At 42.9% G+C, this 13,499-nt stretch overlaps 1 protein-coding gene across 7 annotated transcripts in view; it reads right to left on the reverse strand.

Annotated features, from left to right (window-relative positions):
- Window positions 1-10,410: 10,410 nt before the first annotated feature.
- The window catches only part of MECOM (MDS1 and EVI1 complex locus), a 467,885-nt gene continuing 464,796 nt past the window's right edge, over window positions 10,411-13,499 (reverse strand). For all 7 annotated transcript variants that reach the window (XM_054039741.1, XM_054039740.1, XM_054039746.1 and 4 more), the window contains 2 exons: window positions 13,018-13,204; window positions 10,411-12,048 (listed from right to left, as the gene is read on the reverse strand). In XM_054039741.1, coding sequence (XP_053895716.1) covers window positions 11,914-12,048; window positions 13,018-13,204 — 322 coding nt within the window. In that variant the 3' untranslated portion in view covers window positions 10,411-11,913. The remainder of the gene's footprint in view (window positions 12,049-13,017; window positions 13,205-13,499) is intronic.

Here is a 13,499-nt window from a genome sequence, read left to right on the forward strand (position 1 = left end):
CCACCCATATACTTGAGCTTCCCCCCAGCATCAGGATAGCTAAAGCCTTTCCCATGTATCATGCAGAAGGACAATAGCTTTTTACCAGCATGTCCATAGAGCTGGTTGCTATTCAGGGTGCAGAAAGGATGTGTGAAAAATAATTACTGAACATGCTCAGATGTGCTCCATGTGAGGATCTTGGCCTGGCAAGAATTGAAACCAAATTAGGGTTGCCAACTTTCTACTTGCACAAAGCCAAACACCCTTGCCCCCTGCCCCGCCCCACTCACTCCATCCCACCCTCCCTCTGTCATTTGCTCTCCCCACCCTCACTCACTCATTTTCACAAGGCTGGGACTGGGAATTGCGTTGTAGGGGGCGGGGGTGGTTTGAGGTCTGCGGCTGGGGGACTCGGGATCTGGTGTGGGGCGAGGGATGAGGGATTTGAGGGGCAGGAGGGGACTCTGGGCTGGGGCAGGGATTGGGGTGAAGGGGAGTGTGAGGGCTCTGGCTGGGGTGTGGGGCTGGAGATGAAGGGTTTGGGTGTAGGAGGGGGCTCCGGGCTGGGATCAAGGGGTTCAGAGGGTGGGAGGGGGATCAGGGCTGGGGTGGAGGGTTGGGGCATGGGAGGGGGGCCGGGGTGCAGGCTCCGGGCGGCACTTACCTCAAACAGCTCCTGGAAGCAGCGGCATCCCGCCCCAGCTCCTACATGGAGGCATGGCCAGGCAGCTCTGTGCACTGCCCCATCCGCAGGCGCTACCCCTGCAGCTCCCATTGGCTGCAGTTCCTGGCCAATGGGAGCTGCAGAGCTGGTGCTTGGGGCAGGGGCAGCACACGGAACCCCCTGGCTGCGCCTACATGTAGGAGCTGGAGGGGGGACATGCTGCTGCTTCCAGGAGCCACGGAAAGCAGGGAGCCTGCCTTCGCCCCGCTGCGCTGCCGACCAGACTTTTAATGGCCCAGCCAGCGGTGCTGACCGGAGCTACCAGGGTTCCTTTTTGACTGGGTGTTTCAGTCGACACCTGGCAACACTAAACCAAATTCTGGCACTTTTTAGATGAAAGACCACAAGTAGCTGCTTCTCATGTTCGACAAAGACTAGTTCTCCATCTGTTTTTCAAGGCCTTCAGTTAAGAGGACAATAAACCTAGAGTGTGGTCCTCTGCTAGAGCTGGGCACAAGTTTTCAGCTAAAACTTTTTTCTGTGGAAAAAAAACAGATTCAGCAACATCAGCATGTTTTGTTAATGTGTGTTGTTTTCGTCAATTACTTGTATCAAACCTCCTGCCTCCCCCACAAAAACACAGACAAACTCAAAACGTTTCATTCTGACATATTCTAAATGCAACATTTCAATTTGTCAATTCAAAATGACTTTTTGTTTCAAAATGTCCTTCACATTTATTTTTCTTAAAGCGCTTGAAATTGAATTGAAAATTGTTGCTGTGGATTGAATAAAACATTGTGTTCAACCTGAAGTGTTGCGGGGTTTGTTTTTTTTTTCAATTCAGCAAAAATTTCATTTTCGGATTAACCCAAATTGCCAGCGAACCAATCCATTATTCACACCTCTGTATCCTTTGTGCCAGGGTTAGAGTTTTAGTACTAGGTGCAATTTCTGGAGCAATTGTGTCACTCTGCAGTAGTGAAAGCATCATAACCATTTCCAAAAAGAGCATCAGTGAATCAAGACCATAAAGTAAGAGCAGCTGACTATTTGGAATGTATGTGGGGCAACGTAGCTGTTGAAGTGAATCGTGCTCTTAGAAAGTTTCATGGGCATGGAAAGGGTCTGCCAGTTCCAAAGGTATTCCCTGCCTTTAAATGTGGGGTGTTATGGGCATAATGGGATGTGCTTTTTTTTATGGGCACATCTATTGGGTCTACTTTTCAATGTTTTACCCTGAAGCTGAGCTACTAACTAAAGTGGAAGGAAAGTGTTAAGATAGGATGATTCCTCTGAACTCCACATTTGGCAACTATGTGTCAGTTTCAAATTCAAAAACATTCAGCATGTGTTGTTTTTTAAAAAAAAAAAAGATTTCTGCCAGGAAAATAAGGTAATGCCTTAACAGACAGTTGTGGTTTTTTCCCTGGAAAGATAGACAATGAATCATTTACTTGCCTATTTGGAGGCCTGGGGGGAAGTTCATGGCAGGACTGTTGTTATTGTTTTTATTGCCCAGAGGCAGCAGCCAGAATTGGGCCGTTATTGTGCAAGCACTGTACAAACACAGAACAGTCCCTGCCCTAGAATCTCATCACAGGGAAGATGCAATAGTGAGTGTGATAAGGAAGAGATAGGACTGGGGGAGGAAGAATACTAACCACACATGGTTCCACAGCCAGCTGGTTCTAAATTATTTTAAAGGGTTTATGTATAAACACACAAGTACATACACAGAGGCTTTTCAGAATTCGATTTTATTTATTTTATAGCTTTGATACATATCAATATTTTTAAGCTTTTTTATTTTTATCGATATATATTTTCACAAAATCATGGGTGGGGTCAGGCAATTATTTAATGAAAGTAGATGTTGATTTTCAAAAAGTTAAAGCTTTATAACCATTAAAACACAAATTGTCAACATCACACATCAAAATACACAAAATAAATACCCATAAAACTACCTCTAATAAGTTCCCAAAAAACATTTTTCTCACTTTGCCTATCAGTAAATTTCAATTATCATCGATGGAAATCTTTTTTCCTTTGGTTTGCATGTGTGTGTACGGTACCAACATTCAACTGATTAAAAATCTAATCCTTCCAAGCTCCTATCTTCCTTTCTCTCTTTCTCTTATATATATAATAAAATTAAGATCAGCATTTTTATTGCAGCTGTTAGCCCAGGTCTTGGCTCTTTTACCTTGAAAAACTCACCCTTGGTGAGTTATTTCCTACACAGGAATTACCAGGTCATATAAGACCAGTGAAGTACTGTCTAATACAGTACCTTGTCTCTGGTAGTGGTTAGTACCAGATACATCAGAGAAAGGTGTAAAGTGACAAAATGGACACTGATGCAATACGTTTTGTTGTAGCCATGTTGCTCCCAGGATGTGAGAGAGACAAAGTGGTGAAGTAATAATTTTTACTGGCCCAACTTCTGTTCATGGAGGAGACAATTTTTTGTGCTTCACAGAGCTCTTCCTCAGGTTTGGAGAAGATAACCAGAGTGTCACAGCTAAAAAAACGAGGTGGGACAGATTGTTAAACATAAGAGGTTCACACATGTTGCAGGAGATCACTTAAAATGAAATGGGCACTTAACACCTCCACACTAGTAGGACAAAGGAGGGTTAGTAGGCAACAGAGTGTGTTACAAATTGTAATGAATCCTAAAACCAGTGTCTCTGTTAAGTCCATGTTTTTAGTGTCCATCAGACTTATACATTTAAGTCCTCAGGCTCATCTTTTGAAGATGTTGTGCAGGTTTCCTTTGAGGATGAGGACTGAGAGGTTAGATATGGAGTGATCATTTTGTAAAAAGTGTTGACCCACAGTGATAGGGCATTTTTGTCTTTTGTCATTTTTCTGTGCAAGTTCATTCAAGAGCATAATGATTGTCTGGTTTTACCCACACAGGTGAAGTTGGGGCATTTGATGCACAGGATGAGGTATACCCCATGTTGTGATAGGTATGTGTAGGACCCATGAATCTTGAAAGGTGTGTTGTGATGGGTATTGATCATCACAGCAGTAGACGTATGTCTACAGGTTTTTTTTATGTGTTGTTCTGGCAGGACCTGGTGCTGCTTTGAGTTGGTGTGCCCTGGTCTGTGGTGAGCTTGCTTCTGATGATGAGCTTGGTGAAGTTGGGGGGTTGTTGGAAGCTCAAAAGAAGGGGTTGAGGAAAGATGTATTTCAGGATGAGGTGCCAATCAAGTGTGGGTTGTAACTGTTAGATGATACTGATATGGGTTCCAGTGTGGGGTGGTAGGTAACAACCAGTGTGCAGTTGTTGGGGTTTATTTTTTCCTGTATTGGAGCAGGTTCTCTCAGGGTATTTGGGTGGCCCATTCCATGATATGATCATCTTCTCTGGTGGAGTGTCCTTGTTTGGTGAAGGCAATTTTAAATGTATTAATGTGTGTATCCCAGACTTTATCTTCAGAGCATATTCTGTGGTATCTATGTGCCTGGCTGTAGATAACAGATTTCTTAGTGTGTCTGGGGTGATTTCTGCGAAGGTAGGTGCGGCAATCCATGGGTTTCTTGAATGTAGTTTCTGAAGCTGATCGTTGTGTCCAGGAAGTTGATGCTGGTGTGCGAGTGTTCTAAAAAGTGTTGTTGAAGTTGTGATGGCAATCTATGAGTGACTTAGGTCTTCTGTCCAGGGGAGTAAAATATCATTGATGTATCTTTCAGCTATATCATAAGTTTCATGGTACATTTTCAAAAAATTCTTTCTCAAGGTGGCCCATGAAGAGGTTGGCATATTTGGGGCATACCCATGGCTGTTCCCATGCTTTGGACAAAGTGTTGGTTGTTAAATGTAAATTTGTTATTGGTAAGGATGAAATGGATGAGTTTAGTGATGCATCTAGGGTGGATATCTGAGTGTTGTCCATTGTCCATTGTCTTGTAGATATTTGAGGCAGGGAGCAATGTCATCATGGTGAGAGATGTTGGTGTACATGAAGTTGACATCCATAGTGGCAAGGATGGTGTTCTGAGAGAGGTTGTTAATGTTGCCATTTCCAGAGGAAATCGGTTGTGTCCTGAAGGAAACTGGCCTTTTTTGTGCTGAGTGGTTTGAGGATGGTTTCTGTGAGTTTTGATTTTCCTTCAGTAAGAGTGCTGTGGACAAATACAATAGGTCTGCCGGTGTTCCCTTGTTTGTGTATCTTGGGAAGCATGTAGGTCCCCAGGGTAGGTTTGTGTGGGGAAGTTGTAGAGTTTCTCTTGGAGTTGTTTGTGGAAGGATTTGTTGATATCCTTAAATTCCTGTGTGAATTTCTGTGTGAGGTGTTCTTTGAGTTCTTTATAGTAATTGTTTCACCTAGCTCTGACACTCTGATTACCTTCTTCAGAGTTGAGGAAAAGCTCTGTGAAGCTTAAAAGTTTGTCCTCTCCACCAACAGAAGTTGGTCCAATAAAAGATATTACCTTACCCACCTTGTCTCCCTCATTAATGCAGTAACATACTCCCAAAGGAAGCTTTCTCCTAACCCCAGGCATTTAGTGGATGGCTTTTATGGGGGAGTATATGTCCTCTGTACATTTTTATTCATGGTCACTAAAAAGTCTTATCTATCAGTTAACTTTTTCCAGTTGATTTTGTATTATGCCTTTCAAGATTCTGCAAGGCCTCAGAACAGAGACATGGCATTTTTCAATTGACATAAGAGGTGGAATTGCAGCATTTATGATTGTGCAAAGGCAAGCACTTCTTTCACATGCTATCCTTTACAAAAGGTCTAGTTTGCTAAATGACCACATTATTCTGCTGCATACTCACCCCAATTAGTGTAGGTCTGTGTGGATTCTAATTGGGCCTGACACGTGCCTGTTTAAAGAGATTCCCTGGGAATTAAAAGAGCTACTTCCACAGTTTGACTTGGCTGGTGATACGACACATGACATGATTTTGAGAATTTTCTGCACTTACCATGAAACAAATATGCCACAGGTATCAAGTGGGCTTTGTTTTGGGGCTGTAATCATATTACAAATTGAACATTTCCACATGTGCACACTGGCAAATGTAGCCCCAGCTATCTCATGTGTATCTGCCCCAGGGTACAGATGCTGGGGTCCTGACAAAGCATAATATAGACATAAATATATTTTCCACATTATGTTAACACATGCTAATAAAATGGAGGGATAAGGGCCTAAAAGAAGCAGCTGTTAAAAATTTTCATCAATCCCAGAAAATCAGCTTCTTAATTACTGATAATTTAGCATCAAAATGACCATTAACCCTCTTCCCCTGCCCCACCTTGCAAAGTTGGGGCCTCTTTTAGAACTTACAAGAGGGACTTTAAAGAAAAGTGTAGCATTTCATCACAGCTCTTTAGTCTTTCTGGAATTAATTAGGATTAAAATATAACAGGAAAAAGCAAGGGCTGATGTTTCAGAACCTGTATCCAGTTTGGCACAATCAGATATTAGTAGCAGTAAAACCAAGCCATATGAAAGCACTTCATATTTCTACAGTACCTTTCATCAGGAAGGATTCAAAAACACTTCCTGAACAGATTTATAAATTACACATATGAATAGCTATACTCACCACTGAACTGCAACCACTTTTGGGGTGAAACGCAACAACTGTTCACGTCCCATTGCTGTGAGCTAATAAAGGACTGCATCGCCTCTTGAGCCGCCAGGAGCTATTCAGGATGTGCTTCTCCCAAATGGAATTTAGCACATACACTGGGCCTAATAACTCTTCTTGAGAGAGACATTCAACGAGCTCTTCAAAGAGTCAGAACTGTGGTTTTAGGTCTTATTAAAATGCTGCTTTGATTCAAATCTAAGTCTCAGGGAAATGGCAAAGTTGGACTCTTTGTAAGAAGAGGAAAACAAATATAATCGAGGAAAAAAGGACCACCATACTTGCTTATTTTTGTTGTTGTCATGTAGGGTTTTTCCATGCGTTATTAAGTGACTCTGAAAGGTAAAGACTGTACTGCTGCATCTGTCATCATCTTTTACAATGAACTAAGGATGAACCAACATGGCCTTTGGACCCCCCACACACTGGTGGACACTCTAAGATTACAAAGACATTTCAGTGGGGTTGGGAAGGCAAGAGATTTTGGCCAGGCCTCATAATGCATTTAAACAATTACTGGGGCCCTGGCAAGGGTATGTAGCCTCTGACATAGAGAAGGCTTTACCCACTTGGTCATGGCTGGGTTTGGCTTTGCTTAATTACTTGTGCAATGTCTCAGACAGCCTTATAACAACTTTCTCTGCTACAAACTATGGCTGTTTTAAAATATAAAATAACTTTGTACACATAGGAACAAAGTGAAATACTGATTATACAGCTTGTCATACTGGTAGTTGGCCATAGTCTCTAGTTGGGATGATAATGTCTTTCCTGTGGTAGTCTATATCACACTGGAATGATTGGGTATCACATGAAAAATACCTAATAGCTTTAGAAGACAGATCCAGAAGCCACATTTAAAGGTATCTTAGTAAAAGCCATCTTTGTGGAAAATAGACATTATGAACCCCCTTGTTTAGACTGCCTTCCCCTTCTAGACAAAGGCAATTGTTCCTCTCAGCATGCTCCATTAAGACACCATGTATTTTTTTTTTATTTTTATGTGGTGCGGGTAGACTAGGGTCTTCAAATGAGTAATTAAAATCAATTTGCTCTTTCAAATTACCCTTCTAGGTGCATGAACTTTGCTACCAGGGAGAAAGCAATGAACGTCAAGATCCTGCAAGGAACTAGGTGTGAAGGTTGATAGAACTATAAGGAGCAAGTTACAGCTGTGTGTAGTTCACTCAACATTCCCTGCTTATACTAATGATACCATTGTCACCAATGACTTCCTCACTGTACATGGGATTTGTTATAACACTGCTGCTGGGCTCACGTCAAATGACCTTTATGACTTTTTTTAAAAAAGTGACCAACTAAAGCCATTAACACTTAGAAGAAAAGCCTTATAATTAATTTTCTTTGTATAGTGGTAATAGACAAGGTTGATGCAACACTGATAGCGCATCCATAAAACACACATGCCCTTTTTGACAGCGTTGGGTGGCTCTCATTGTTGCATGCTCTGCTACATGGTGTAAACAATTGTCTCTTCCAGTTAGCCCTACACCATGATAGCCAAATTACTTCTGGTGAGCCATTGAGCAATATGTATGGTACCTTCAATATACAGCCATAAAGGCTAGCTATTAACCACTAGTACTCACTAATGTTCAATAATGACACATCAACAGGCCCCCTCTCTTGCTCTCGCTCAGGGTGTCTGAAGGGCAGGTGCTGCCTTACTCTGGGACATTAATCACAGGGCAAGAGACATACTTCCCTAGAAGCAGTATAAAGCAGTGGAATTGGTGAGGAACCACTCTTGAGAGGAACGGCCATCTTGCCGTGTTAAAGGAGGGAAGAAAAGGTGGGGAAATGTATTTGAGGTTACAGACAAAATTTAAATTAAGTCATGTATTTGGTCTCTTTGCTACTTTGTTGGCAGTGAAAGAAACCTGACTAGGTTCCGAAAGTGCATTCATATACACACATATTCCTAAAGTGAATGCAATACATTTGTATGCACACCCATTTTTTTTTTATGTATAATCACTGACATATAAATAGCCAGTAGCTAGGGTTGCCAGGCATCCGGTTTTTGATGGGAACACCTGGTCGAAAAGGGAACCTGGCGGCTCGAATAAGCAGAGCTGGCCCCTAAAAATCCAATTGGCTGCAGAGCCAGCGGGGCAGGCAGCCTCCATGCCGGCTCTGCGCGGCTCCCAGAAAGTGGCTGGCATGTCCCTCTGGCTCCTAGGCGGAGGGGCAGCCAGTGGTTCCGTATGCTGCCCACCCACAGGTGCTGCCCCAAGCACCAGCTCCCACAAACAAACTGTGGCCAATGGGAACTGCGGAGGCGGTGCCTGCAGGAGGATACCTGGCCGCACCTCCATCTTGGAGCCAGAGAGCCATGTTGCTGCTTCCCGGGAGCCGCCTGAGGTCAACGCCACCCAGAGTCCGCACCCCGAACTGCCCTACACACACACACCGCCACACCCAGCTCAGGATCCCCTCCCGCACCCAAACTTCCTTCTGGAGCCTACTCCCCTCCCACAACCCAACCCTCTTCCCAGCCCTGAGCCTCTTCCTATACTCTGAACCCCTTGGCCCCAGTCCAGAGCCCTCTTCTGCACCTCAAACCCTTCATCCCTGGCCCCCACCCCCAGAGCCCTCACGCCCTGGCCAGAGCACCCTCCCAAATCCTGACCCCCCCCACCTGAAGCACTCACTCCCCCCAACCCAGAGCATGTATCCCTTCCTGCACCTCCCCCGACTCCCTGCCTTACTCCTGTGCCCTCTCCCACATGCTGAATCTCTCAGTCGCAGCCCCAGCCCAGAGCCCTCAGCCCATCCTGCACCCCGGTCTGGGGCCCCCTCCTGCATCCCCAAACCTCTCATCCCCCACACCCTCCCTGTCAGAGCCTGCACCCTAACTCCCCTGCCCCAGTCCAGTGAAAACAAGTGAGTGAGTGATGGTGGTGGACAGTGAGTGACCCATTTGGCAGCACAAATGGCTTTCCCCCCCAAGCTAATACAGTATGGCATAATTCAGGACCCCCTATGACAATATGGCCCTGTAGGTGCTAAAAGCTATCAAACTGCATACAATACACCCAATGTATGGCGTCCTAAGCATGGCGTGATGGCAGAAAATGCATTTGCGGGGGGGCAGGGGGCTGACCCAATGGCCTAGGAAGGAAACCGACGGTCTCCTATTAGCTTCATTGGACTTTGGCCTGAGCCACATGTGAGCAGTCTGTGGCCCTTATGTTACATGAAAAAGTATCAATGCCTACCAGCGCTGAGGTGTAGAATTACACACGATAGGTAACTTAAGTAGCGGAACTCTAAATGCAGCCATGCAAGGCTTAGGGCCTAATTTTTTTAAGGGTATTGTGCTGCATCAGCTCCCATTATCTTGAGTTGGACTGGTGAGTGCTCAACCCCTCTGCAAAACAGCTTGGTGGACACTTGGGTTTGTGCTGGAGCCCAAGCTCTGAAATCCAGCAAATCGGGAGGTTCGCAGAATCAGCCCGAGCCCAACATCTGACTCTGAGACTGACTGATTTTGTTGTTGTTTTTTGCTGTGTGGGCATACCCTTAGACATCAGTGGGCCAGGCTTTCTCCCAAGCTCCCTAAGGCTATATGTACTCTCCAACTGAACCGCTATTGGTGGTACAGTTCTGATTCTCCAGGTCTGCTACCTGGTGTATTGCTAAATGTACTGAACATGTGATGCCCTCTGCTTGCTCCTTCTTCCATCTGGTTCCTGCTACAGGGATGCCTTCATGTCATTTCCCCTGCTAGCACTCCTTTGCCTTCTCCACCATATGGCATTTGCTCCCTAATCCCCTCAGTAGTGCACTAGCTGGTTCTCTTAAACTTGTCTACTACTCTACAAGCTTGTTCAGAGGTTGCATGGCCTTGAGCCTGATCCAAATGTGAATGCATTAAGTAAAGCATTTAAATCTGCATTCTGGCCACTAACGACCCGCTTATTATTCGTCTTAATTATTTGTTAAGCACGTTTGGATAACTGGAAGATACTATAGCAATTCCAGATTCTATTGTTATTATTAGTACCCATGACCACTTGAGATACAGAACAGTCCTAACCCTTAAGATACCAAGTGATAAATGAAATGAAATGGCATGACTCGACAAAAACAAAAGGAGAGTGAAAAAGATGCCTTCGCTTTTATAGTCCTTTATTTTTTTAGTTGATCCTCCCATAATAATGTTCTGAAATGCATAACAGTTACATTGTACAAAGCATTTAAAGAAAGTACCTCAACTTGCCGATTATTTCAAAATGAGATTATAAACAAAAGGAAATAAATCTGGTCCCTCACTAAAGGGCAAAAAAACAAAACAAAAATAACTGAATACAGTCCGTTATTTATTTATTTTTTTAACGTAAGTTTGGAACACTTCATCTTACAAATAGGATTAACATGAACATAACATCACACAAGCTCGCAGACAACCAGCATAAAATATTGGGTACAGTTTTAATCAGAAGAATCATGCTTTCATGAAGAAATTATAACTGTTTATACAATTGAATCAATTTACTGTATTTAAAAAAAAACTAATTCGCATCTATTAGTTATTTAGTTTCATTAAAAGGAAAAAAAAAACAAAATAAAATAGGAATGTCAGAAAATTTCGAACACTGTTTTGCACTCCAATATACACAGATCAGTTCACCTCACTCGTTTTGAAGTACATGGGTGCCTACATCATAAAGTAGTGGGGGACTGGAGCAGTGCTGTTTAACATAGGAACAGTGCTATTTTAATCAACAAACAATTGTTTGCCAACAAATAAATACATTGTACACACAACACAAAAAAAGAAATTAGAGGAACAAAACAACACAGCGACATGATTGTCTAAATTTAAAATGTCATTACAATGATTTGGCAAACATTGAACTAGTGGTACTGTTGATGAAATGGTCCTTTGACAGAAGTAGCTGAATGACTTAAACGTCTTTGAGTGGTGAACATTCATAGTTTACAATATACACAAACCTCTTATGTATTGTTTCTCAAAGTTTTTTTTTGTCTTTTCTTCTTTCTTTTTCTTTTTCTTTCCTTTTTTTTTTTTAATACAATGCAGGTAAGAAGAAAAAATTATGGAGAGGATGAAATATTCCCTGTTATTGGTTTCTAATATTAATGATGGATAGTGTGCATACGATAGACTACTTTTTTTCTTTGAAGGGTTAAAATGCATAAAGCTTTAATGAAGAGGATTTGTAGATAAAAGCAACTGTTCCCAATCCTGCGTCAAACTATCTTATACAAAGAGAAAAATGATTCAGTTTCTATTTTAAAGGAGTGCCCATGTGTATCAATGCAGTCTTAACCCTTCTGCTCCCACCCCCTCATGCCGGGTGAATTGGAAGACATTTTTCCCGGCCGTGGTTTACATAATCCATTGAAACTCTTTTTTAAGTCGCATTGATCCTCCAGAAGTCAGCAGCTGCCTTTGCTGTGCAAAACAAAATATTGAGAATAAATAGTTTCTTTCTTTTTAAAATTATTCAGTTTAAGGTCATCAGACTTTAGATGAGTGACCCTGCAGATTTATAAGGCATTCTGCTCAGCAGTCTTTTAAATAGTCATATACGAAAGAGCCATGCTACTGGTTTGGACTTGGTCCCATTCTTGGTAAGGTTTCACAATGTCATACATGACTAATGGACTGGATGGCACTGGATTCTGCAGCAGCTCTTGCCATACTGTGCCACGTGTTGGGAGAATTACGGGATGCAGAATGGAGGGAGTCCTTGTCAGAGAGAGAGAGCATCATAGCATATGCCTGAATGAGGAAACAAGAGAAAGAGAAAGTGGTAAGCACGGCAGAATGCACTGCTTTGACATTAAACCACGTCACCTCTATGGAAGCAGCCATGCTTCCAGCCACAATTTGATCCCTAGAGAGTATTTTGTATTCAGTGGAGGTCTAAATTTGGATTTATGAATACAACATCTGTTAGGTAAAGCTCTGCCAACCTTTCCTTTGACATTTTTTGACCCACTAATAGTAGTAATTCTTTATCCTCATCATCCAAGGCTGACAAAGAACTTTAAAAACATCCAGTATTAATTTCCTGGGTGCTTTCAAGACATGAACACAAGGGAAGCCCCTTTTTAATTGCTTCCAAATAATATTCAAACCTGGGATTGAAATATCAGCCTAGCTAAATGCTGCTGAACAGAGAAATGGCATGGACATAGTGAGCAACACCACTAGGAGGCGACAATACCTCTGCCAACAGACTCATCCCTAGGGAAAGTTCACTAATTCTCTTCAGTGGTGCAGTCACACTAACTTGTGATAATACATCTGGCCAAGTCCTCTCAGTTGTATTGGAGCACACCCACTGACTACAAGTGATGACTCTAGCATGCTTGCACTGGTGTATCTGAGAGCAGAATCCCACTAATCACAGTGATGTAATCTCTGCATAAGGTATATAGGAATACATTACACAGCAACATACTGCTTTTTAAAAATATTCCATATACCTACATAGCATGGGCCAGATACTTAGGTTGATTACATCACCCAAGAATATGCCCCCCCCTTTAAAACAATCTGATATCCCATTTGCTCTGATAGTAACCACAGAGTGGGGAGAGCAAATTTTCAGGGCTTACTGTGATCAGGAGCACAAACCTTTCTGCTGTGATTAAGATGACTCTAGTTTACCACACACCAGCAGGTCCACCTTTTGGATACTCAGTGACAATGAGTTACGGAGCTTAAACTGAATTAAGAATTTACCTGGGTCTTGGATTTCCTGTACAATGGTTGCTTTAGGTCCTCCGGCAGGTGCGAAGTATTGAAAGCTGCCAGTTCAGCTTCAGTGTATTGATTTTCTTCCATTTTCCTCATTTTGAGGCTATCTGTGAAGTGCCTGATGTGATCCAAAGCAGAGAGCCCAGTCTTGGTGTACTCATCCTCTTTATACCTACAAAAAGGGGATGGAGGTTATGGGTTTTTAAATGTACATCAAATCTTTTGCGTGCCTCCAAAAAGGCCTTCTTGTAAGGACTCGCCAATATAAGGCTACTGCACTCCAATTCTCATCTATTTAAGTCTGCTCTAAACTGCCTCACTTTTAACTTCACCAAAAAGCATAAGCAGCAGGGCCGGCTCTCCCTAATTTGCTGCTCCAAGCGGCAAAGGAAAAAAAAAAAAAAGCTGCCGCCTCATGCCGACAACGAGGGAACTAGAGGAGGAGCTGCCGCCAGCATGCTGCCACT

This window comes from Malaclemys terrapin, chromosome 9, assembly GCF_027887155.1.
Source record: "Malaclemys terrapin pileata isolate rMalTer1 chromosome 9, rMalTer1.hap1, whole genome shotgun sequence".
Classification (NCBI taxonomy): Eukaryota; Metazoa; Chordata; order Testudines; family Emydidae; genus Malaclemys; species Malaclemys terrapin.